General features: G+C 38.0%; 1 protein-coding gene across 3 annotated transcripts in view; it reads right to left on the bottom strand.

The window, feature by feature from the left end:
- The window catches only part of LOC127443368 (runt-related transcription factor 1-like), an 83056-nt gene extending 57518 nt beyond the window's left edge, over nt 1-25538 (bottom strand). Inside the window, exons 1-2 of one of the 3 annotated variants that reach the window (XM_051701893.1) lie at nt 25082-25538; nt 24819-24980 (exon numbers count right to left, since the gene is read on the bottom strand). In XM_051701893.1, coding sequence (XP_051557853.1) covers nt 24819-24980; nt 25082-25160 — 241 coding nt within the window. In that variant the 5' untranslated portion in view covers nt 25161-25538. The remainder of the gene's footprint in view (nt 1-24818; nt 24981-25081) is intronic. The other 2 variants (XM_051701892.1, XM_051701895.1) reach the window with 2 other exon arrangements.
- Between the last annotated feature and the right edge of the window lie 326 nt (nt 25539-25864).

Genomic DNA, 25864 nt, shown 5'->3' with positions numbered 1-25864 from the left:
TGGACATTACATACCAGAATCAAGCCAGGATAAAGAAAAATATCATGGTGACGTCAGCCCTTAAAGAAAAGTCGTTTCAGAAGTGAAGGAAGTCATTACATGACTGCCAGTTTAGACCTGCTTAAATTCCAAGATGAACTAGTTTTAGAGTGGCTATGCTGGTCTGTTACTGGCACAAGCTGGTTACGCTGCTTATTGTTGCAGGTAGACCAGTATGCCCAGTGTAGCCCTGGTAAAACCAGCATGAATGTGTCCACAACACACCTACTGGTAACCAGCAACAGTTTCAACAGGTCTTTAAGCAACCAGACAGATAATTGTGTCTATAAAACATCAGACAAACCATTTGTCAAGCAGTGATTAACACTCTCAGTTACAGTCTTCAAGGGAACAAAGAGACTCCTGTCATGAGCCATGTTGCAATCAATGGCAAAACCCTCCGATCCACTCTCTTCCTCCTCTCCAGTCTACTAATGCTTTATGGAACTCTAATCAATACTTCTAGACTTCCACTGTCATTGCTTGCTGAGACTCTCACTCTGTTGGATCTATTTTTATGGAGAAGGACCCACCTGAAGAGGTTTTGAGTGTATCAGTGCACCAACTTCATGGATACACACGAGTAGATTCAATCTCGACAACTCTGGTGAAAGTGAGGCCTTGTATGTACACATTAACACACAACAGATCAGGCATACAGGATTAAAGTCAACATGAAATGCCGTTCGCAACCTATTGTAATTCCAAAACATGACAGATTTCTTTGTGAAGCAGGATATTCAATGAGATGATCATAAAATGTAGGGCGGGAATTTATTTTATTCATTGGGAATTGATTGGGTGGAGAATAGTGGACATTACATACCAGAAATAAGCCAGGTGGTTGGAGGGGAGGGGCTAACAAATATGACTATAAGACTTTTTAATGAAAGATTATAAGACAAAAATGTTTTTTTTTTTTCCCATTGGAATAATGTGCATTGATTAATGGTGCGTTCAAGTCATGTTGGAATGATCGTATTTATGAGTTCAGCACACATGAACACCACAACAATTTTCTTTTCACTGCGAAAAAACATTTTGCTCTATTTTCTGGTAAAAATATAAAAAAAAATGGCAGATAAATGGCATAAGATATTAGGTCTTCTTTTCAGAGAAATCTTACAAAATTTGGTGTGGTTTTTGCATAAAACAAGACAAAACTATTTGCCAGTGGGGTAAGAAAAATAAACTTGTTTGCCATTTGAATCAGGGTTTTTTTCTTACCCCATTGGCGAATAGTTTTTTCTTCTAATTAGCATAAACGTTTAAAAATTTTGTTCGATGTCTTAGAAAACAAGACAAAATATCTCATGTAATTTCACCTTTTAATTTAATGTATCTTGTTTTAGGAATATGCAGATATTGTTTACTGGAAAACAAGACTAAATTGGGGGGGGGGGGGTTGAGCATGCTCATTCAAGAAACTTTGTGAAAGCAAATTAATATTGTTCCTCTTAAGTTGAACTTCTGAATGTAGATGATTTTCTGTACTGTTGATGAACAGCCATCAATATGGCCAGAAAACACAACTCATTTAGTCAGTTTATAAAGAGACTGGCCCGTAAGACAAAACGATATTTTCCATCGTTCTCCATGACAGCACGAGAATGAAAAAATACACATCTGAAGTACAGCATCAAAACTTCCTATATATGTCAACAAGTGAAAGAGAGAGAAAGAAATACAAAATTGCCTAATGCATTATTTTTTTGACCAAACCACTTGTACGCATATCACACCATAAGTATGACTTCCAAAAAAAAAGTTTAGACCACTTTAAAAGAGCTTAAAATTCAACATGGTCTGAACTGGTTTTACAATACAGCCCAAGCTGGTTAACCCAGATTACCCAACATAGCCTTGCTAAAACCAGCATGAAAGTGCCCAAAACACACCATATACTGGTAACCAGTGATGGTTGTAATTGGTCATTTAAGCTGGGCAACATCTGAACCATTTTAGCAGGTCTAGGCTGTTTTCAGCAGTGGAAATTAAAATAAAAGGAAATGAAGAGGCTATATGAGAGATCCTTTTCCTGTTCGTGGATGTTGTGCGGAGCAGCGCGTGGGGCAGATCAAACAGGTCGGCAGGATACTCAGATCCAGCGCCAGTCTGCCACATGGCATGACTTTACTATCTCAATTGTTTCTCCTAGATGGCAATAAATCTCAATCTCAGACTGTGATCAGATTTGCCAAGAGAGTCAGAGATTTCTATATGAGCTCAAACATTTCTTAACAAATTTTTCCAAGACCTGTCTATCCACATTCCTTTCATAACACTATGCTATTACTGTACTGTATGTCAACAATTGACTTATTTGGGTCTGTTTTTTATTTCTCATGAGGAACTTCAGTAAAAAAATAAATAAATAAAAATAGTAATATCTCCATTAAGTCTCATAAGCTATAAAAGATCAACATCTGAGGAATAAAATGTCCTTATGGATTGTAATAGGCATGAGTATATTCGTCGTATTATAATCTTGACATGGATTAATGTTTTTTAATGCAAAACAGATTTAAGATGACACAATGTTTTGGTCTTTTGTGGTAGGCCTAAATATCATTCAACTGCACCATAAATGTTTACTATTACTAAACAGACTAATTAAGGCTACGTAATCCGGATACATTTGAAAATGGCTTTTTCGACAAATACACCATCATTTTCAGATATCTTTGCAAAGGGGGCATTTTCAAATGTGTCTACTTGGGAGTGCGTTGTCGAAAATCTGGGTAGCTCAGCGAGTATTGACGCTGAGCACCACCCCTGGAGTCGCGAGTTCGAATCCAGGGCATGCTGAGTGACTCCAGCCAGGTCTCCTTAGCAACCAAATTGGCCCGGTTGCTAGGGAGGGTAGAGTCACATGGGGTAACCTCCACATGGTCACAATTAGTGGTTCTCGCTCTCAATGGGGCGCGTGTTGAGTTGTGCGTGGATCGTGGAGAATAACATGAGCCTCCACATGCTGTGAGTCTCCGCGGTGTCATGCACAACGAGTCACGTGATAAGATGCGCAGATTGACGGTCTCAGAAGTGGAGGCAGCTGAGACTTGTCCTCCGCCACACGGATTGAGGTGAATAACCGCGCCACCACAAGGACCTACTAAGTAGTGGGAATTGGGCATTCCAAAATTGGGGAGAAAAGGGGATAAAAAAAATGAAATAAAAAAAACTCATTGGACGGAAGGCCAAAACATAGAGAAAAAGATGTGTTTTCAAACAAAAACGTTTTAGTGTGGATGCGGCCTAAAAGAAAAGGGGTAAAATGTGATCAAATAAAAATAAAATTACATCTTAAAACAAAACATGCATACTGTATTCACTGATCCGTTTTCATTAGAAAAAGCATTAATTTTGCTGTTTTCACCTCTCATCCACACTAGAATGGTGTTTTCTTCCATCAAAAATGGAGCGTTTCGAAAACACTTTCCATTCACATATACATTGTAAAAAACTATGACGTTAGGAAACTGCTTAAAAAAAATCGAGATTTCATGGCAAATTTGCCGCAAATTTGGCACTGATAATTTTCACATTGAAATGAGCTTTGCTGCAAACTTGCTGCAAATTGTCCATTGTTGTCAAAGGTTTGCCAGAGGTTTACCACTACCAGTGAAGAGCTGCAAACTTCTGGCAAACATTTGCAACGAATCAAAAGCTAATTTCCATACGAAAATAATGAGCGGCAAATTTGTGGCTAGTTTAGATTTTTTTGTAATGTGGCTTGTTTTCAGAGAATTGTTTTCAGCAAATATATCTTGGATAAAGCTTATTTTTCATTGGAAATAAGAAAATAGTTTTTTCTTTTTTCCTTCTCTTACGAAAAAAAAAAAAAAAAAATCTAGAGATCTGACAAACTTGCACCAATCCTGCCGCGAATTTCCCACTCATTATTTTCACATTCAAATGAGCTTGTGCTTCGACATAAATGTTTGGCAGAAGTTTGCAGCTCTTCACCAAATGTGGTGAACCTGCAGCAAACCTTTATCGACAATGAAGAGTTTGCACAAAGCTCATTTGCATGTGAAAATAATGAGTGGCGAATTTGCGGCAAGTTTGTGGGAAGTTTGCAGCAAATTTGCCAGAAATGTTTGTATGGGTTGTAACAAAATATCATGAGATATACACAAAGTCTTATTACCTTACCCAATTTTGCTTTATTTGCTTTATAAATATATGTATCTTGTTTTAAGGATGTTTAGATATTTTTTTCTGGTAAACAAGCCAATGAAATGGATTAAGAAAACTATTTTCTGTCACTGTCTTTGCAATTTATCTTTGTCTAGGCCCTCTCTTGATTTTCACCTTCCTTTTTTGCCCTTTCTTACATTACTTGTGTCGATGTCCATATAAACACACCAAAATACACACACAGAGTGCATGTAAGCCCATTTCCGCACAGCCCTGTGAAAGCATTAGCATTAAACGGAGCGAGACGTAGTGGCTAGACATGACTCTGGCTTTCTTGCACAGCCAGACGGCGAACAGAGCAGACGCTGTGCGCCGTATCACTGATGCTGTGACTAAACATAGCCAACTGCAACGCTTTCACTGCCATCTCCTCTGACTAAGCATAGCTCACCATGTACACATTGCGTTACACACACACACACGGGCGCCTGGGAGACTCTGCTGGAAACAGGTGATGCTAACTGCGCGCAGGCCGCTAGCCAAGAGGAGCTGAGTCACACGGACATAATTACTGCAGCAGATGCGCATCGTGAAGTTTGTAGATGGCGACTGCATGTGTGCTTTAAAAGGTGACGTGTACTGTGGAACTATTTGTGTATGATTAGCGTGACTGGCTGCTGCTAACTAACTGCTGTTCTCTCTCTCTTGAGTCATTTGTGTGACAAATCGATTTCACTGCAAGATGAGAGAGAGAGTATGTAAATAAATATGTCAGAGGTGACAGATGATGCTGATAACAGTCAAACTGTGTTGATGAATTGACAGTGCAGGCCAAAAACAAGATGTTAGGACAGAAAAAGTTGTATTAGCAACATGTTTGCTAGTATGTAAATTTACAGTGTTTATGCCTAAAGAAGCCTCTAGATTTCTCTAGATCTTTACCATTATTTTAACTTGTAGGTACCATGGTAATACTACACTTTTAAGACTTGTACTAATATACCATGGTTAAAGTTATGTGTTACCATTTTTGCTGAAATCTACCATGGTAATAGCATGTTTTTGGACACTAACTTAATACTTACACCATGGTATTCTATGAAGTACTTAGAATACTTTGTAATTACTACATGAATAAAGTAATCATTTATTATATGTTTTGGGAGACAGGGACTAGTTGTCACAAGGGCTTTATCTCAGTAATGATAAGATTTGCAAATGTGTGTTTTCTCTAGCATGTTGGTTTCAAACACACTTCAAAACCCTCTTTAATCAGAATATTTTGTGTAAATTCTACTCTCCAGAGTAAACAGCTTTTACTTGATTATTAAATTTTTTTGTATTGTGTTTTAATTATTATCTCTGTTTTGATATGCATGTTCATATACTCTATGAGTTTTTATGCTTTGTAGTCTTATATTCTTGTTCTTTTTCTATGTAAAGTGCTTGCGAAGCTACCTTTAAAGGTGCTATATAAAAATAAAATATAATTATTATTAGGGCTGTCGATTTAACATGTAAATACAGTGCAATTAATTATATAAAAAATAAGGTCGTAAAAAGGAACATTCCCTCCATCTGAGCAATTCAAGCTTGTAGTACCACCTGTTTTCTCCAGGGGGCAGTAAACAAAACTCACTGTAAAGGCAACGCACAGCTTATACAGAGAACAAACCGCACTTACCGAGAGCAGACAACATAATATGAGAACATGTTTTTGCATTCAAATACAACTTTATGGAGCAAAAACCAGATTTGATAAGAAAAAACTGAAATATTACATTGACATAAGTATTTAGACCCTTTGCTATGACACTTGAAATTTAGGTGGATCCCATTTCTCTGGATCATCTTTGAGATGTTTCTACACTTTGATTGGACATGATTTGGAAAATTAAATTTGGAATTTGGAATTTGACTGTGGCAAATTCAATTGATTGGACATAATTTGGAGAGGCACACAACTGTCTATATAAGGTCTCACAGCTGAAAATGCATATCAAAGCAAAAACCTAGCCATGAGGTCAAAAGAGCTCAGAGACAGGATTGTGTCGATGCACAGATCTGGGAAAGGCTACAAAAAAATTTCGGCTGCATTGAAGGTTCCCAAGAGCACAGTGGCCTCCATAATTCTTAACTGGAAGAAGTTTGGAACAACCAGGACTCTTCCTAGAGCATTCCGCCTGGTCAAACTGAGCAATCGGGGAAGAAGGACCTTGATAAGAGTAATGACCAAGAACCCGATGGTCACTCTGACAGAGCTCCAGAGATCATGTATGGAGATGGAAGAAACTTGCAGAAGGACAACATCACTGCAACACTCCACCGATCTGGGCTTTATGGCAGAGTGGCCAGACGGAAGCCCATCATCTTTTCATACCCAAAAACACTTGAGGCTGTAATCGCTGCAAAAGGTGCCTCAACTAAGTACTGAGTTAAGGGTCTGAATACTTAAGTCCATGTGATATTTTAGTTTTTTCTTTTTAATAAATTTGTAGTTATACTTATTTAGATTATTAGAAAACATGCAGAGAACTTTAAATGTAGCTGAATGTTGCAAAATAGCAAAAATTCATTTAAACGAACAACACAATATAAAATTGGTGTTATGTCTCCTATAAAATACCAATGTACCCTTAAATAAAACCGTGCAGTTCTGTGAAGCTGATATTACAGAGGAAGGAAGCCACAGCTGTACGACTGCCGTTAGAAACTTACAGTCTGTCTAACTGAAACAGTCTTTGTGAGATCTCAACAGACACGCACGCACGCACGCACGCACACACACACACACACTGATGCTGCAAAGGATGTGCCATTAGGAAGTGCTCCCCCATCTAATGACTGGCCTGTCAATCATTGAACAGAAAAGTGTGCATGCAAACTCTCTGTTGTTTCAGATGTAGTTTGAAAGTTTGTATGAATTTGTGCAAACATTTACCACTGAAATAACTTTTATGGTTATTCTTATCTGAGTAACGATTAGAAGTTCTCTGTTAGTTTATTGACCCAGAGAAAAAATACTGTTGCTCTTTCATAGCTCAGGACTTTATGGAGTTCTCAGTTGTTTCATTGACGTATCAACTTTATCTCAGATGTTTTTCCTAAGCTTCATTTGGAGAAATAAAATAGACAAAAATGTTGAAGAGCTATAACATTAACATGAACAGCATAGCTCAAACTGTAGGAGAATTTGATGAGAAATGTTTCAGTTCATGTTGAGATTGCTGACTTTGGTATCTTAGCAAATCTGAGCACAGTTTGAGACATAGTTGTGATCTCTTGTGAAACTCTAGAGGAGACAAATGTGAGACTATTGGAGTCTTTTTCTCAGGAGAAACATCTGAGAAGCAGGAGACTACAAAAAATACTCAAGTTGCTCCCCATTTCATGTGATTGCTTTATAGGAGTAACTATTGAGTTATTAAAGAGATCTCTTCTGAAAGCATCACAGAGTCACAGTGTTTACACTTTTCGGATGAGTCAACTTACAGTAGGTGTCTTTGCAAATTACACTAGGATACGAGAAAGCATTTTAACATAAACAAATCACACACTTCGCCTTACAAAGTAAAAAGGTCTTATCATGTTGTATAGCATGTCTCTTTCCAAAGTGTGTGACTAACTTTGTACTGTTTTTTGAGCGTGCAAGTTTCTACTTTACTATCTCTGGCTGAATGAGATCTTTGGTTTGCCTTCTGTGCATGTGGGTACGAAACTGCAGCTAGTCAGCTAGCCACATTCACTGCTGCATCATCACAGACAGGCTTCTGTTATTGATACCTTGAGCAGCTCCACATGTCACTCGCCAAACAAAACACATACAAATTTTCAACAAAGAAAATTTGCACAGGCTGTAAACATGCACGCACAACGCCTCAAGCTATTCGAATGAAATGAACATTTGCTTGATATTTATAGTGTTGGGAATAACTAAAAGTTCTAACGCTACTAATTTAACCAAATTTTCCAGTAGCATGACTGTAGGTCAGTTGTTTTCAAAAATGAGTAACAGTGTGGGCTCACACTAGGGCGGCTGTGGCTCAGGTGGTAGCGTGGGTTGTCCACTAATCGCAGGGTTAGTTCCTGGCCCACATGACTCCACATGTTGAAGTGTCCTTGGGCAAGACACTGAACCCCAAGTTGCTCCCAATGGCAGGTTAGTGCCTTGCATGGCAGCTCTGATGTCACTGGTGTGTGAATGGGTGAATGAGACACAGTGTAAAGCACTTTGTAGAACTGCTAAGGTTAAAAAAAGGTGCTATATAAGTGCAGACCATTTACCATTATGGCAAAAATCAATAATTATCAAATGTGCTCACCAAAAATGTCGTCATATCTCTCATGTGAAGCAAGTCCTATTCATGCTGCCATACAACAACAGTTCATACTAACCACATCATAGTAACAAGCTACAAACAGGACCAAAAATGCACCATAAAAGTAGTCTGTGCGACCATGCAACCTGGTCTTAAGGCAAGTCGTAATAAAAGTACGAGATGGCGAACTCGACCAAAAACATACAACTTTTACTCCCATAGAGAAAAATGAACCAGCGAATGATGTTATTATGACTTTCCCTAAGTTTCCAAAGATCCAGTCTAATGAAAAGTCATAAAGGTACGAGATGGTGAAATCACATGAAATCATATGAGCTGGCATGTACAAAAAAGCAGACAGCTTTTACTCCCATGTGTGCCAGACATGAGCTTCATCGAATGTGAAGATTATCAGGGAATAATGACTTAAATATGGGTTTGTTCCTTAAACAACAAAGCGCATGGTTTCACCTAAAAACTACTTTTATGGTACATTTGTCTTTTATATGTTTGACATATGTGGTCACAAACCATCATTTACTCTCAATGTATTGAAAAGAGCTGCGTAAATATTCTTCACAAAATTTTGTTTTCCACTTAATAAAGAAATGTTTGGAATGACATGAGGGTGAGTAAACAATGACAGAAACTATTCCTTTTAACAAACATGATGAGGATATTTGCAGTTCGGTTGCACTAGGGTTTTGCACATATCCTGTGCGTATGAAATACACGGAAAGCAAGAGGGACGTGCTCTTCCCGTACCTTGCAAAAGCAGCGTCTTCCTGTCAAGGCCTTGAAACAAGTCTTGTTCCGCTTTCTCAAAGTAAGGTGTTAAAACAGAGACTTGGGCTGAAAGCGATACAGTTATTTTCAACAACACATCTTCCTCGTAACACCGAGTTGTCGACTGACAGGAAGAAGAGGGGTGAAGGGACACCAACATGAGGGAGAACCGAAGAACTCAGAGTTCCCGACCTCTTATCTGCACCAGCAAAAACCTCTCTGTGGTTTTCAACATACACACTGAACCCGAGGAGCTGCTTTCTCTTCCCTTCACAGGCGTGTTATGAAACGCAGAGCTCGCTCACATCATTTGATGTGTGTTTGGGCTCCAATAGTGATTTTCATATGGAAACGTGTCTTGCAAAGTGACTTGAAGTCAGAGGTGTGATAGACTGCCCTTGGCATACATGGGTGATAGTTAGGCTATGTTTGAAATGGAAAACTAGTGAACTATTTACTAAATAAAGCTATTTAGTTACTATGTTGTATGCTCTGTTGTATACTGCATATTTTGTCAAATGTCAGTATACATACTGTACTACATACTGCAGACATAGTTGTAGGATGTTGCTATTCTGAACATGGCCTTAGTTTTCTTTTTGTGGAACTTGACGGAATGGCTCGTTCTGACATACAGGACCGCTGCGATTCTCACATTCAACGTGAAGCTTGACCAGATCGATAACTGACCAATCAGTGGTTGATTTAATATGATGTGGTCAGAGAATCAATGTCTCTCCTCCGAATAATTATTGAAATAAAATAAAGCTGGTGTGTGTTCACAGCAAAACAAACGTCTCTGGAGAAATATTACACGAAAAACTGCTGAAGTCTGACTTTTTTTTTTCAAATTAATGTTCAAAATGGCATGCTATTATGACAAGTATCAGGATATTTTAATTTAGGACAGCAGATAAACAAACATTACTTTCACTTTACAGAGACACTACTGACAAAAATGACTAATTTCTTTCTAAAACACACGCTCTTTATTAATACAATAACAATGTTTAATACTCAGCATACTGTATGCATTAGCAGTGTCTGCATGTAATAGCTGTTTTCTGTTTTATTCTGTCCAGAATGGATCGAAAAATCTTTGAATAAACACACATAAACTAATCTTTGCACATTGGTTCTCAACTATGCTATGAAAAATAATTCAGAATGATTTGTTTTACTATCTACTCCCTAACTTTACACAATATATGTGTAAACGGATCCAAAAAGTGTATTTCCAACCTTTTTTTGAAATGTATGAAATAAGAAAAGGTTATACAGTATATAAACACTCTGTTCTGTATGTTCCTTAAGTGTTGTTAAAGTGCAATACGCATTTTAAGGATATCAATTCTGGGTTCAATACAAGTTAAGCTCAATCGATAGCGTTTGTGGCGTAATGTTGATTACCTCAAAAAAATTTCGACTTGTTCCTCCTTTTCAAAAAAAAAAAAGGAAAAAAAAAGGAAAAAACGAAGAAGCAAATATCGAGGTTGTAGTGAGACACTTACAATATAAGTGAATGGGGCCAATCCGTAACCGTTAAAATACTGTTTCAAAAGTATAGCCACAAAACGTAAACAATCTGTTAACGTGGATTTAATTGGACTAACGTTTTCTGTGTTAAGTTATATCCAATTTACACTTCACAATAAACGTAACTGCCATGATGACGAAACACCATAAACCCTAAAACGACCATAAAAAAAGGCGATTTAACCTCTTAAAGGGATAGTTCACCCAAAAATTATTCATTATTATTTATTATTCACTTACCCTGATGCCATCCCATATGTGTGTCTTTCTTCAGCAGAACACAAATGAAGATTTTTAGAAGAAGATAGAGCTCTGTCCGGTCCTTATAATGGATGTACATGGGTGCCAGCAATTTTACGGTCCAAAAGTCATATTTAGGCAGCATAAAAGTAATCCACACAACTCCAGTCGATCACTGAATGTCTTCTGAACTGAATCGATAGGTTTATGTAAGAAAGAAATCAATAACTACCACCCCTGGAGTCACGAGTTCGAATCCAGGGTGTGCTGAGTGACTCCAGCCAGGTCTCCTAAGCAACCAAATTGGCCCAGTTGCTAGGGTGGGTAGAGTCACATGGGGTAACCTCCTCGTGGTCGCTATAATGTGGCTCTCACTCTCGGTGCAGTGCGTGGTGAGTTGTGCGTGGATGCCGCGGAGAAGCCAATGTCTCTGCGGTAACGCGCTCAACAAGCCACGTGATAAGGCAACTGAGATTCATCCTCCGCCACCCGGATTGAGGTGAGTCACTACGCCACCACAAGGACTTAGAGCGCATTGGGAATTGGGCATTCCAAATTGGGGAGAAATGGGAAAAAACAAAAAACAAATCAATAATTAAAACATTTTTAACTTTAAATCGGTACTTCCATCCGGTGTTCTGATGCTGTTTGAAATGGCTGAACTTTCGCATGACGTTCCTTCTTCTGTTGTAAATAAGCGCAGTTTCCAAATTCTTGCATGAACTCGTCATCACGCTTTGCATCGGCTACTGGCAGGAAGTGCTTTTTAAAAGTTAATAACGTTTTAATTATCGATTAATTTTTTTACACAAACGTATCGATTTTCTTCAGAAGACATTCATTGATCGACTGGAGTCGTTTGGATTACTTTTATGCTGCCTAAATATGATTTTTGGACCGTCAAAGTGCTGGCCCCCGTGTACATCCATTATAAGGACCGGACAGAGCTCTATCTTCTTCTAGAAATCTTAATTTGTGTTCTGATGAAGAAAGACAGTCATACACATCTGGGATGGCATCAGGGTAAGTGAATAATGAGAGAATTTTCATTTTTGGGGGAACTAATCCTTTAAACTGCGGGTCCAAAAGGGGGCACTATATCACCAAAAAAGTTTATGCTTAAAATGCTCAGGCAAACGTGGTATCGTTTGAAAGCTTAGAATCTGATCTTTTCAGTGATAACCATTACTTCTGCAATTATGTTACCTAAAATAACAAAATAAGGCCTTAAAACATCTGCATCTCAAATAAGTGCCACCAAGTGGTTATGTTGTATAAATATAAATATTAATATGAATAAAAAAGTATTTTAAAATAGCACTTAAATAGACAAATCATATATCAAATGAAAGCTCTCATTCTCAGAAATGTGACTATATAGTTTATTTTGTTGCACTAATACCACAGTCTAAAAGATTTTCAAAAGAATCACAAAGTGATATATTATATTTGTAACACATCAAATACAAACGTCTCTTTTAAGCACTGATAACTGCTGCTGTAAGCTCCAAATAGCTAAAAACAGTATATCTGCTTTGACCTTAAGAGGTTCTCTAAAAAATTTGCCATTGTTTACTTGTCTGTGAGCTTGTTTGTATGAATAATCCAATGTTATATCTTAGATGTCCAGAACGAAATATGCAGTGCTGCAGGAAATGCATGCAAAACAAATCATCAGTAATATATGTTATTGACTATTGATGATAAAATGCTTTTTTAAAAATTTTTTATCAGCTTTCTAATGACACCTAGAATGAGCTTCTAGTCCACTCAGAGGCCGATATATTCGATGAAAAATTGAGGATGGTGCATCAACTGAAAATTAGACTGAATGTCTATGGACGAGCACTTCTGCAAATTAATGTAAGTGCTTTTATAAAATTATAAGCTTCACATTTCTGCCTTTAAAACCCTCCAAAAATTGGCTCCATTAACTTCCATTGTAAGTGCCTCATTGTAACCTCAATTTTTGCTTTTTTAAAGAAAACTGACAAGTCAAAATAGTTTTTTGTGGTAATCAACATTATGCCACAAATGCTTATAGATAGAGCTTAACTAGTATTGAACCCGGAATCATGATGGCACCACGGATGGTTGCCTCTGTGTGGAGCGCTCCTATTGTTTTGTTGTTTTTGTTTGTTTGTCCTGTGTTTAGTCATCTTTTTCCAGTCAGTTTTACCAGAGACGAACTGCTGAACATTCGACAGCTTATACCAGACAGTCTTTTCCCGGTTTTTGAATATTCAGAAGTTTTGCTGGACATTTTAGTTGGAGGCTCGGCTTCGTTGTTCAGGAGACGCAGGTGAGGGAGACGAGCCGGTGCGCTGGTCAAACTCCGTCGGCACGGCTTTTGAACAGCGCTGCCGAGCATTCATCTTGCGAATCTCCACTCTCTTCCTAACAAAATGGACGAACTACATCTCCTCACCTGCACAAACAAGGACTTTTCAACCTCTGCTGCCTTGTGCTTCACAGAAACCTGGCTGAGTGAAGCCATTCCTGACAGCGCGTTACATCTGCCGGGCTTCCAGCTGTTCAGAGCGGATCGCATCGTGGAGTTAATGGGGAAAGCGAGAGGCGGTGGAACATGCTTTTACATCATTGAAAGTTGGTGTACAGATGTAACAACAACAAGAGGATGTGCTGTCCTAATTTGGAAGTGCTCTTTATTAACTGTAAGCCTTTCTACTCGCCGCGGGAGTCTGATCAAATCACAGACACAGAACAACAATACCCGGACTCAGTTATTATTATTCTTGGGGATTTTAACAAAGCAAATCTCACACGTGAACTGCCCAAATACAAACAGCACATTACATGCCCCACCAGAGACAGGAACATACTGGATCATTGCTACACAACAATAAAGGATGCATATCGCTCTGTAACTAGAGCAGCTTTAGGACTCTCTGATCACTGTCTGGTTCATCTTCTTCCAACCTACAGGCAGAAATTTAAATCAACCAAGCCAGTAGTAAGGACTGTAAAGAGAGGGACCAATGAAGCAGAGCGGGAACTACAAGCCTGCTTCGATTGCACGGATTGGAGTGTTTTTGAGGCTGCAGCCACAGACCTATCTGTCAGTAGATTACTAGCTTTCTGACGGATAGGCAGCAGCTTGTGAGATAGAGGAAACTCACTTCCAGCACCTGTACAATCAGCACTGGTGCCCCCAAAGGATGTGTGCTATCCCCACTACTCTTCTCCCTCTACACCAATGACTGCATTGCCAAGGACCCCTCTGTCAAGCTCCTGAAGTTTGCAGATGACACCACTGTCATTGGTCTCATCCGAGATGACGATGAGTCTGCATACAGAAGGGAGGTTGAACAGCTGGCTGTCTGGTGCAGTCAAAACAACCTTGAGCTGAACACGCTCAAAACGGTGGCAATGATTGTGGACTTTAGGAGGAACACCCCGACACTGACCCCCCTCTCCATTCTAAACAGCACTGTGTCAACAGTGGAGTCATTCAGGTTCCTGGGCACTACCATCTCACAGGACCTGAAGTGGGAGACCCACACTGACTCCATTGTGATAAAGGCCCAGTAGAGGTTGTACATAATTCGCCAGTTGAGGAAGTTCAACCTGCCACAGGTGCTGCTGATACAGTTCTACTCAGCAGTCATTGAGTCTGTCCTCTGCACTTCAATAACTGTCTGGTTTGGTTCAGCTATGAAATCAGACATCAGAAGACTACAAAGGACAGTTCGGACTGCTGAGAGGATTATTGGTTGCCTCCTGCCCCCCTTCAAGAACTATACACTTCCAGAGTGAGGAAAAAGGCTGGAAAAATCACTCTGGACCCCACTCACCCAGCCCACTACCTTTTTGAACTGTTGCCTTCTGGCCGACGCTTCAGAGCTCTGAGCACCAGAACCGTCAGGCACAGGAATTTTTTTTTCCCCCTCAGGCTATCCATATCATGAACAGTTAAATTGCCCCATTGAGCAATAACTATGTGCAAAACACAGTTTAGTCTTTTTTATATTTATCCAACACATCCAACCTCTTCTGCCATTTCATTCCTCTGGGAAAAAAACAAAAACAAAAAAACATTTGCACTGTACATAACAGATAACAGATTTGTATTAGATTGCACTACGTGTGTGTATGTGTGTATGTATGTATGTGTGTGTCTTGTGTGTATGTACGTATGTGTATAACAATTTTTTTATTTTGTATTATTATCTATGTCTTGCTGCTGTTTTTGTATTGTTGTACACTGGAAGCTCCTGTCACCAAGACAAATTCCTTGTATGTGTAAGCATACTTGGCAGTAAATCTCATTCTGATTCTGGAATATTTGTTTAATGAATTAGCATCTAATTTGCATATTTATGTATTTTGGGACAATTTGTAATTGTATTGTAATATTAAGTAATATATATATATATATATATATATATATATATAATGTATGTATATTGTTGCGTATTAAGAGAGTTACAATTTGGCAAAAATGTATAGGAATATCTCACTATTTATTTTTGTCTTCAATTGTGCATTTTTCAGAAATAATTTCATTAATGTACAGTAACGACACACAACAGATATTGTAATATAGCCAACTCTTTCAGATATGACCAACATCATTTAAGCTTATTTTTTCAGCAGTCCCCTACACCAGCGTTTAACCATCTTTATCTCTTGTTCCTGGAGCCGTGGATTGCCCAGTGGTGGCGCCGCTCCATACATTCCTATCGTGGCTCTCTGTCCGACACTGGGCTCAATAGCGGCCGGCCCGGCCTGCCTGTCTACCAGACACTGAGCTTAATATGACCAGGGCCAAACACTCCTGGCAGCTGCTCCAAGTAAAGAGAGCAGGGTTAGAAAATCCATTTCAGCACAGCGACACACTGGAGGCTGCGAGGATAGGAAACTCAATACAAACCTCACCAATGACCAGCAAGGCGACTCCTACCGCAACATTCTCATATTGAGACATCAGCATTTTATATATGAACACTGCTTTTTAATACAGATCAGGTGTAATGTAGAGGAATGGACAGATTTTTTTACCTTGCGGACAGTTATAGTAGAGGTATTGCAGGTTTTCCATAACTGTGCATTGAAAAAAAGTGTTAACCTGCAATTGTTACTTTAAGGATCTATTTATCTTACCAATAAATATTACTTTTGTTGGTGTAACTTAATTTGTCACATTGATTTAGATGGATTAAATTACTTTTTTTTTTACTTAAATAAAACCAGTTAATTTAGATGCTACTACATAAAGCACATTTTTAGGTTTCCAGACAAAATGTGGGAACCCTAAACTTTGGAAAAGATTGAATTTACTCTGCATTTGTAGATGAGGTTGCATGCTGTAAAGCAGCTCATTTATTAGATACTTTATACGAATCGTTAGTGGATGCTATTCCAAATAAAAAATTTTTTTCTTGAAATCTCATCAAAATCTAGTAGTTTGTTTCACCTCTAAAATGACTTTCCTATTGGATAATGGTAAGCTATTGTCAAATAACTATTTGGGATTTTGCAAACTCAAATTCAGGTCTTTTCACAATCTTCCTAAAAAATTTCAAATTGCAACTTTGCTTAGGTATTATATAGAGTTCGAGCCTCCAAAAAGGCCTTTGGAAAGGAGCTGGAAAGGGACACATTTTTCCAAGTAGCAGATGTGCTAATACACTCTTGTTGCAGGGGTACTTTGGCAAAATATGAGTTTACTTTGAGGTGAGATTTCATCTAGTTTATCACATGTCCCACACTGACCACATTCCCATATCTTTTGAGGCCTGATAGAGCCCGTCAGTCCTATTCACACCTTCTCTAAGTTCCGCCAAGCTCTGAATTCCCCCCCAACAACCAATGGACACATGGGAACAGGGAGCAGGAATTTATGACCCTATATAAGTCCCTCTCTGAATCTGCATGGACCAGGCGACATGGTTTCCTTCTCAGGTGCCTGGGGATGTAGATAACCAGAAATCAACGGTGGCCAGGCGCAAAGTTGCGGGTACGCAAGGTCCACTAGGATGAAACGACCCTCAAGAACCACTATAAATCCATCTCTGGTGACACTAGGACCCACAGGAGCACAAAAACAAATTGTAAAACTTCCATCTGCAGTTAAACATTTGCGAGATATATGGAGTGTAAACTGTGTCCAAAGTGCCAGACCTCACGGAGCGCGCTTTGGAGAAGGAAACAGGAGATGTTGAGAGTGAAAGTGACTTCATTTGAAGATAAAGAGTGAAGGAGCGCTGAAGTGGCACGTCGAAGTTGAATGTCTTTTAACACCTCTCTGTTTATTTTCTTGATAACCCCTCACACAGACACACCATGGCCTACTAAAGCTAAACATACAAACTTTACACATTCAGACGGCCTGTGACCGATCACTTTTATGTCTACAAAAAAAGGAGCTCTTTTAATGTTTTAATGGGAATTGTTAGCGTATCCAGAGCACATAATCCGACTGGCTTTCTTTCTCCAAATTCATCCAAAAGTAGAGGTTTCTAAGGGAAGAAACTACAGAGTTACATTTAATACCAAGTCAACATGTGAAAATGTCAATTAGTGACAGGAGCTAATAGTAGTTAGAAAGTAGTTGTTCAAAAGTAGTGGTGTAACATTACAAAACACTACACTGTAGTTTTATGTCACATCATATTTCGCCTGAAGCTTTAATGCCGATCAAATCCAGCCGAGTGCTTTCCTAAAATACCCCCTGATTCATTTTAGCATGTCGTTGCATTTGGTTGTTTGTTTGATTATTGATTTCGATAAGCTAGTTTAAAATTTCAGTCCCTGTGCGCCATTTTATGTCTTCTTTTTTGTGGAAAATATTTAGTTCAATACTATGTTTTTTCTAATTAGAACATTATTTTACTAGTTGTATTTATGTAAATTTAATGGTGTCATCCTAATTTAACCTCGAGTGATCCCGTGTCCTTCTGCGCCGACATTGGGCCTCTTTCATGAAACACGAGCAGAAGTCATTTTTGTGTAAATCGTTCGTAAAGTGGTTCTGACGTAAATTCTCGGATTCATGAAAGTTTTTGTATTTTTAAAACATTAGTTGGAACGAACAAAATTTACATGTTGTGTTCTTTCAGGCAATCTGTCATGACCGTGTTTTTATACAAGTGAAATTAAATAAGTCATAAAAAAAAAATTTATAATAATAATTAAATGAGTGAAATTAACCTTAAAAAAATAACATAAATTAGTAAATAATTTTAAAAAAAAGCCTGTACTTATTTAGAAACTTTTTTTACTGCTTGAATTTATTTTTCAAAGTAGAATTATTTTCCCAACTCTACTTATCATATTTCCAGCTTGATTTTTCTAGTAAAAACTAATGCCTTCTAACATGACAAGTTGGACATTTTTTATTTGATATGAGCTCTCTAATTTCTCTAATTTAGTATAGGCATCGATAGATAGCGTTTATTTGATAACGTATGGTCAGTGCTAATGCTGTTAAATCCATAAACACATCGCGGGCAGGTGCGTACACAATACAACGGGGTAAAAATAGAAAAAGCCCTCAAACTGTCGTATAGCTTGCAAATCTGTAATATTTTATAGTGTTTTGGTCAAAGATCTTCTTCAGATGTTCTATTAATTTCTCTGAAGATTCTTCCAGTTGCAAGTATATCACTGTTACCATCATGATTTACCCGAGAAGTTTCACAGATGATGCTAGCGATGAGCTGCGAACTGAACCAGAGAAGATAATTGTTGATGGAAATCCTCCTCCCAGCGTGAACTGAACATTTTTTTACACTCATATCAAAACATTTTGATTGACTTCTTGAACTGTTTGACTCACAAAAGAGCGTAATATGACAGCAAAAACATGCAATGACAGTGAGTCCGCACTTTCTTTGTGATGCTGCTGTGTTTGCTAAATCAAAGTTTACAATGTGAATGCACTTCATTCATAAAAATGATTTCATTACTGTTTCGCATAGATGTAAACAACATTTACTAGCGAGTTTGGAGCCTTCCTTATATGGTGTTTTCATGGGTGTGGATTATGATAATTGTGAATGAACATGTACACGCCCCCTATTTACAAATATTTGGAATTCACTAACATACAGACCTTTTACTAACAAATCTTGGGGAGTATGAAGCATTTGTGAATTTGGCAGAAAGTTTTGGGAAGGTCCATTTTATGCGCAAATTACTCCGAATTTACTCATATATTTATGAAAGTTTCATGAAAGAGGCCCAATGTGTTTTGGCTTTGCTATATGCAACACATAATTTAAATTCATTTAAATGGACTGATCTCAGTTCAGGAGACTCTATGCGGTCAGTAAACGGTTAAACTTGTGACAAAACAACATGGCGCAGACCACAGCGGAGTTTGTCTTTGGAAGAAACGCCAACAAAACTACATCTGGTAAGAAAGGTAATTAAGTTTTTAGATTGAAACCTGTTTGAGTCAAAAGAGTAGAGTCTCTAGTTTCAACCAATATGCCATTTTTTATTTATTTAAATGATTTATCATGAAACGCCACACTGCTAAACACAATGTACACTGATGTGTACTTTAGTGCATTTTTCCATAGAAATCCTATATTTACTGTGCATTATCACATGGGTTCATCCAAAAGCTGAAAAATGTTGCTTTCAGAGGCTTTATATGGAGTTAGGATGAAAATAAGGTGCATTTCAAACTGTTCTGAGACCAGTGCAGACAGACAGCACACTGGAGGTTAAGTCATTCACTAAATAGGGAGCAAGGGAGCATCCTATAGCTCTCTATGCAGCTAAGTGCATTCACTTCTAAAATCTGATCAAAAGTTCAGTTTCAGGCTGCAGATGATGTTTGGATCACTCAACATGTTTGACAGACATGTGACAATGATAATCAGTACATAGATTCAGAATTTATAATGTATCATTTTATTTTAATATGGTTGGCAGCGATTGGATGATGCTGGACATTACTTTGAATCTGAATTAATTATGATAATTTCTGATGTAATCTCAAAAACATGAATAACCAACACTCCTGGAAACATAATAAACAATCTGATTACAAAAAAACTACAAATATGACTTTCTATAGCTTGGTATTATTTAAAATTTCACAACTTGGTCCCGCTGTCCACATATGTGAACATTAACTTTTAGGAAAACTATTTGGTTAAAAAAAAAATTCTTCTTCTTCTTTATTAGGTGCTACTAGTTACAAATCAAAAAGGGAAATCGAAAGTGCACACAGCATTCAAGCTCGGGTCTCAGGAGGTTAAATCCTTATTATTTTTTGGCAGATAAATACTGCTGTGCAGGGCCAGATCTAAGGGCCTCCCAAGTGCAAGTAAAGCAAAGGATCGAATTGTATGGCCATAGCGCTAATCCTAACCCTAATGAAATGCGCTGGAACGGAAGACACGATCAGCCCTTTGCGTATTTTTTTATTCAAAAATAAATTATATAATTTTATAGTTTTATTATTTAAAAGACATTGCCCCTATAAATACCTACAAAGCAAATAGCTACTTGTCATTTAACTACTTAAATAAGCTGACAGTGTTCATTTATCGGGATAAGGTCATACACGGTTTAAGAATTGATTGGCACACTTAGATTTTACCCATTACCCTGATGTTAAGTTGCATGTAAACACATGTGTACTGCTGTTCTTACTAACTTATACAGTGTGTGCAAGTGAGGTCAAAAGCAGAGAATTATCAGAATCAAGGGTGTAGATTTGGCTTGAACATTGGGGGGGAGTCACAGCATGAAGCATTTACATGTTTCCGCTGATCATGGTATAAATAATGAGGGGGTTGTACTTGCTTGTTTTGATTATTGGGGGGGGATACTGTATAATCCGGCCCCCAAGAACCACCCCAAACGCCCCCCAAACCACGCCCACAGAGGACACCGAGGACCAGCCGACATCTACGCCCCTGATCAGATCATGTAAACATGATTTCTTGTTCCAATTTGAAATGCTTTTTCAGAGGTGAATATTTCTGTGCATGTAAGCGCACTCAATGAGTAGCTTTTCGCTTGGGACACTTTTAATGAAGCTTCTGAAACAGTGCTGATGATGACGTCACAGTGTCAGTGCTTTGTGAAAACATTGCAATGTATTTTTGCCTTCACTTAAAATATAAGCTTCAATCTAAGCAGGAACATTTCTTTGAAACTTGCATGACACGCATCTGCAAAGAGAGATCATAAGAGATGCAAAATGCAAGCTAGCGTGCATGCTTAGCGATTCCATACAGTGTGCTATACTTGCAGATAGAGAGGGTGTGTGTAGTAGTAGATTTACACACTAACCATCTGATAAACAGATACTACAGAGTGATTTGAGGTGAATCCTCACATGTGTCCGCTGGTTAGTGTGTTAGTGAGTATTAGCAAACAGGAGAAGTGTGATTGATAGACGGGGAAAAGCTGCACAAATTTGACTCCATGTGCATGCTTATACATGTTTACTATACATGTATTTCATGTACTTTTCAAATGAATAAAATGTAGTTCAGTCAGTAGTGTAGATACTTTTATTAAGTTACTCCCCAAAACTGATATAAACACATCTTCAGTTTAGTTACGCCTATATGATTAGAAGAGTAAAGGTCTTTCGTTTAGATTTATGCAGACTTCGACTCATCTGTTAAAGATGTTCCATCGAGACTTGTTCACATGTGCTCAAGAACAAACATGTATCGGGTGCGACTGATAAACTTCCTGTGTTAACTGAAAGCGCCCACACGCATGTAGACGCATGTGTGCATGAGAAAGAGACAGAGTCAGGAAACTAAAACGAGATGTACGTGTCTTTCTCAAGAAGCAAGTAGATAGCAAACCTCATAACCTCATTAACATCAACTTTAAAAATGATCCCAAGGCAGAAACTTGAATTCAAAAACAGATTCAATGTATTTGCATCAAACACTTTTTGAAATGCATGTTTTTTTTCTAGAAAAAAAATGATTTTAACCTTGCCAGAGAGAGCCATTTAACTCAGCAGAATATAGTATCCACACCATGTGCCAGTTTAGACATTACAGGATAATTTCCATTCATCCTGAACACAGTCATTTCAGTATCAGAAAGAAATCAATGCATTATCTTTGGTCTTCAGCTGTGATCTCAGTCACCCTCAGGTGTATGAAAGAACTCTTGAAAAATTCTACACACAGATGCTAATAAAGAGGGAAAGTCCAGCGTTCTAAGGTTAAATCGCTGCTGTCTAAAAACGAAGCTGATTCTTTCTAACTGTGTCATAGTATAAATAATGAAACACAGAACTGAGATCTATGAATAGTGTTCAATAGATCATATAAAACAGCCATACATTTGTTCATGCATATTTAATTAAATTTCATTTTATTTTATTATTTAAATAAATACTGTATTTTTTAAAAAAAAATATTAACCCTAAAAATCTAGATTAATAGGTATTTTGTTTAATTTGATTGTTTATTTATTAATTGGATTATTAATAAATTTTACTGTTTTATTTTTCTCATTTTATTTTATACTAATTTATTACCCTAGTAATCTAGATTAGTAGTTTTTTTTTTGTTTTATTTCATTGTTTATTTATTTGAATAATTATTTAATTTTACTATTTTATTTACCCTAATATTCAAAATTCGTTTCATTTCATTGTTTATTTAATTATTTGATTAATTCCTTATTTTTACTATATTTGTATCATTGTAATTTATTTTATTAAACATAATTATCTAGATTTGTATGTATTTCTGTTTAATTTAATTGTTTATTTATTAATTTAATTATTAATTAATTTTGCAATTGTATTCATTTTATTTTTTTATTTTATTTTATATTATTTTAGTAACCCCAATAATCTATATTTGTTGTTCTTTTTGTTTTGTTTTGTTTTATTGTTTATTTATTCATTTGACTTACCCTAATATCAGCAGCTACAGAAATACTCAAACCAGCCCATCTAGCACCAACGATCATGCCACGGTCCAAATCACTGAGATCAAATTTTTTCCCCATTCTGATGGTTGATGTGAACATTAACTGCTCCTGACCCGTATCTGCATGATGTTATGCACTGCTGCCACACGATTGGCTGATTAGATAATCGTATGGATGATTGTTGGTGCCAGACGGGCTGGTTTGAGTATTTCTGGGATTTCCACACACAACAGTCTCTAGAATTTACTCAGAATGGTGCCAAAAACAAAAAACATCCAGTGAGCGGCAATTCTGTGGACGGAAACGCCTTGTTGATGAGAGAGGTCAACAGAGAATGACCAGACTGGTTCGGACAGACAAAGTCTACGGTAACTCAGATAACCACTCTGTACAATTGTGGTAGAATAATGCTATTCTGAGATGCAGGTTGGCGCTGTTTTGGCGGCACGGGGGGATCTACACAATATTAGGCAGGTGGTTTTAATGTTGTGGCTGATTGGTGTATATAATGCTTTGGTTGAGCTAAGCCCAGAAGTTTTAAATAAATGGTAGTTTACAGTTCTTAGTCTGCACACTATCAACAAAGCAGCAAGGTCTCACTATGGTCTTGCATGTTGATGTGATTTGTTTATCAAAACACTTGTTGCATATAGCACATGAGTTGTTGCATGGTGGTTAAAAAGATAAGTGATTAGAACGAGCAAAGAAACCAAACTTACGCTTACCATCATATGTTGTGTTTTAGATGTCATGGAAATTCAGGTTAGTTAAAGATGGCATTCAAGATACAAGGGCTGCTGATGATCATAAGAGTGATATGGATGTTGGTGAACATAACTGGTCGTCCACAATGAATCTGAACCTGAGAGGTGACTCAAACTGAAACTCAAAGTGATCAAATTCCATCATACACCTACTCGTCCACGACTTAACCTTACATTCAATATATTGGCTATGCTTAACTTTGTGGGTGGATGGATTGTATGACCATGTTCCTGCAGAACTTTTGCTAGAAGTGAATCTGAAATGTGTATTCATGCTTTGAAGGCTAAAAACACTAAAGAGCTTTTGAAAACGCCTGTGTGAAAAACGAGTGTTCTTTGACCATAATTATTAGTTAACTCTTCAACATAACAAGGAACATCAATGCATGCAAATGTCTTGTGTTTATTTGTTTATCTTACTGTATGCTACTTTTCCAATGATCTCAATCGTTACATAATCAAACTCAAGCACCTTTCTCTACGTGACTTAGAGTCTTCTACACTTTAATGTTATTTGACTCAATGGTGAAGAACTGACTTCTACTTCTTCACACCATTTATGGTTCTGCTTTCAAAAACATCTCTTAAACTGTTATTTAGGTGATATAAAACAAAGTTTCATTGCTCAAGACTTGCCATAAAACATCTCAATGTTAACAACAAACTAACTTTTTAGTAATAACAATTGACACGATGCAAAGAACAAATAATGTTTTCAAACTAACGTTTTAGCCTTCCGCTGTTTGTTTTTTGACAGGGAAATGTAGTAAAACCAAAGGCATGGTGTAAGACTCGTTGGAGTCCACCATGCTTCAACTGGTTGAATGAGGTTAACTAGTAAAGTACTCAGTAACCCACAGCCCTGTGGTTTTCACATTCAGCCACAAGATTTCAGCACTACACTGACACGGCAAACCAGCACTTCAGTGTCGTCATTTTGTGCAAACATCTGCATCGATACACGCTCGGTATAGATAAGAACTTAGGTGTTCCTTTCTCGCCGCTTCCAGTTTTCTAAACCTTGTCGAAGCCACAAAATTTCAAAAATTTCAAAAATTTCACATGATAAAAGCCACATGCAATCTCGTATACTCACCCCTTGGTAAACAAGACTGGTAGGACGAGAAGTTTTCAAAGATGCTGTTGGAGGCCATCGCAAGCGGTTGCTGCTTCTCCAGAATAGCGTCGTCCTCCTCACCCGAATCCAACGCCTCTAACTTGATCTGCTCGCAAATTTTGAAGGGTTCCCGGCTTTGCCCTGCAAAGACCAAAAATATGACTATGACGACATGCTCAAAGCTCAAAGATCCACGTTCCTTCCCCTAAACTGGACCCCGAACCCCAACGTGCAGTACACACCCACACCCTGGAACACTTGGTCGCCCTGTGCTGGTCCAGTGGTGTTGTTCGGGCGGTTCTGTCCTGGAGTTCTGTGCATGTTTCAGAGAGATTGCGATCGGTGGTCAGCCTGTGGTTGACTGATGCTTACCCTTGTGTAAAATAGAAGAAGCACAAATGCGTCGCTGTGGTTTTTTTTTTTTTCGGCCAATTTGGCTGATTCACATGGTGACATCAACACTTCGTCTCACTGCCCTCCCTCCCCCTCTCAGAGTCTTTTGGTTCCCTCTGTCTATCTTTATCTTGCTCGTCTCTAGTGCCTAGAGAGCCATGACCGGTTGCAGACTTGGTTTGTGGTTGTGGCGGCCCACAGAAAGCTTCTCCCTAGACAGACAACAAGTTTAACTGTTCCCTACAACTGGACAAAAAAAGCAGAGGGTGCGCCATTGGGCCGTTGGGGTCACATGCTCCGGCAAATTTCATTCTCATTTTTTTTCTGTCAAGGTTTGCACGCCATTCGGAGCAGTCTATCAAACCCCACCTGTCCACATTTTCTTGAAAAGGAGGAAATAAATGTGGTCTGTTTCAATAGTGAGAGCGTGCAATGGGAGGGGGGTTGGAAGTGAGTAGGTGAGAACGCTGCAGCATTAAACAGTTGATGCATATGTGTTGTTTTATCAGTATTAGTGTACGAGAGAGAAAAGCAAGTCACGCTGCATAAGTTTAAACATGCAAATGTGTCTACAGGAGAGGACACAATTAGTCCAGTATTTCAGACACCATAAATGTACTGCAGCTTGTCAA

Source organism: Myxocyprinus asiaticus, chromosome 7, assembly GCF_019703515.2.
Source record: "Myxocyprinus asiaticus isolate MX2 ecotype Aquarium Trade chromosome 7, UBuf_Myxa_2, whole genome shotgun sequence".
Taxonomy (NCBI): Eukaryota; Metazoa; Chordata; class Actinopteri; order Cypriniformes; family Catostomidae; genus Myxocyprinus; species Myxocyprinus asiaticus.
Note: the sequence above shows the minus strand (reverse complement) of the source record. Positions and strands in the feature narration are given on the sequence as shown.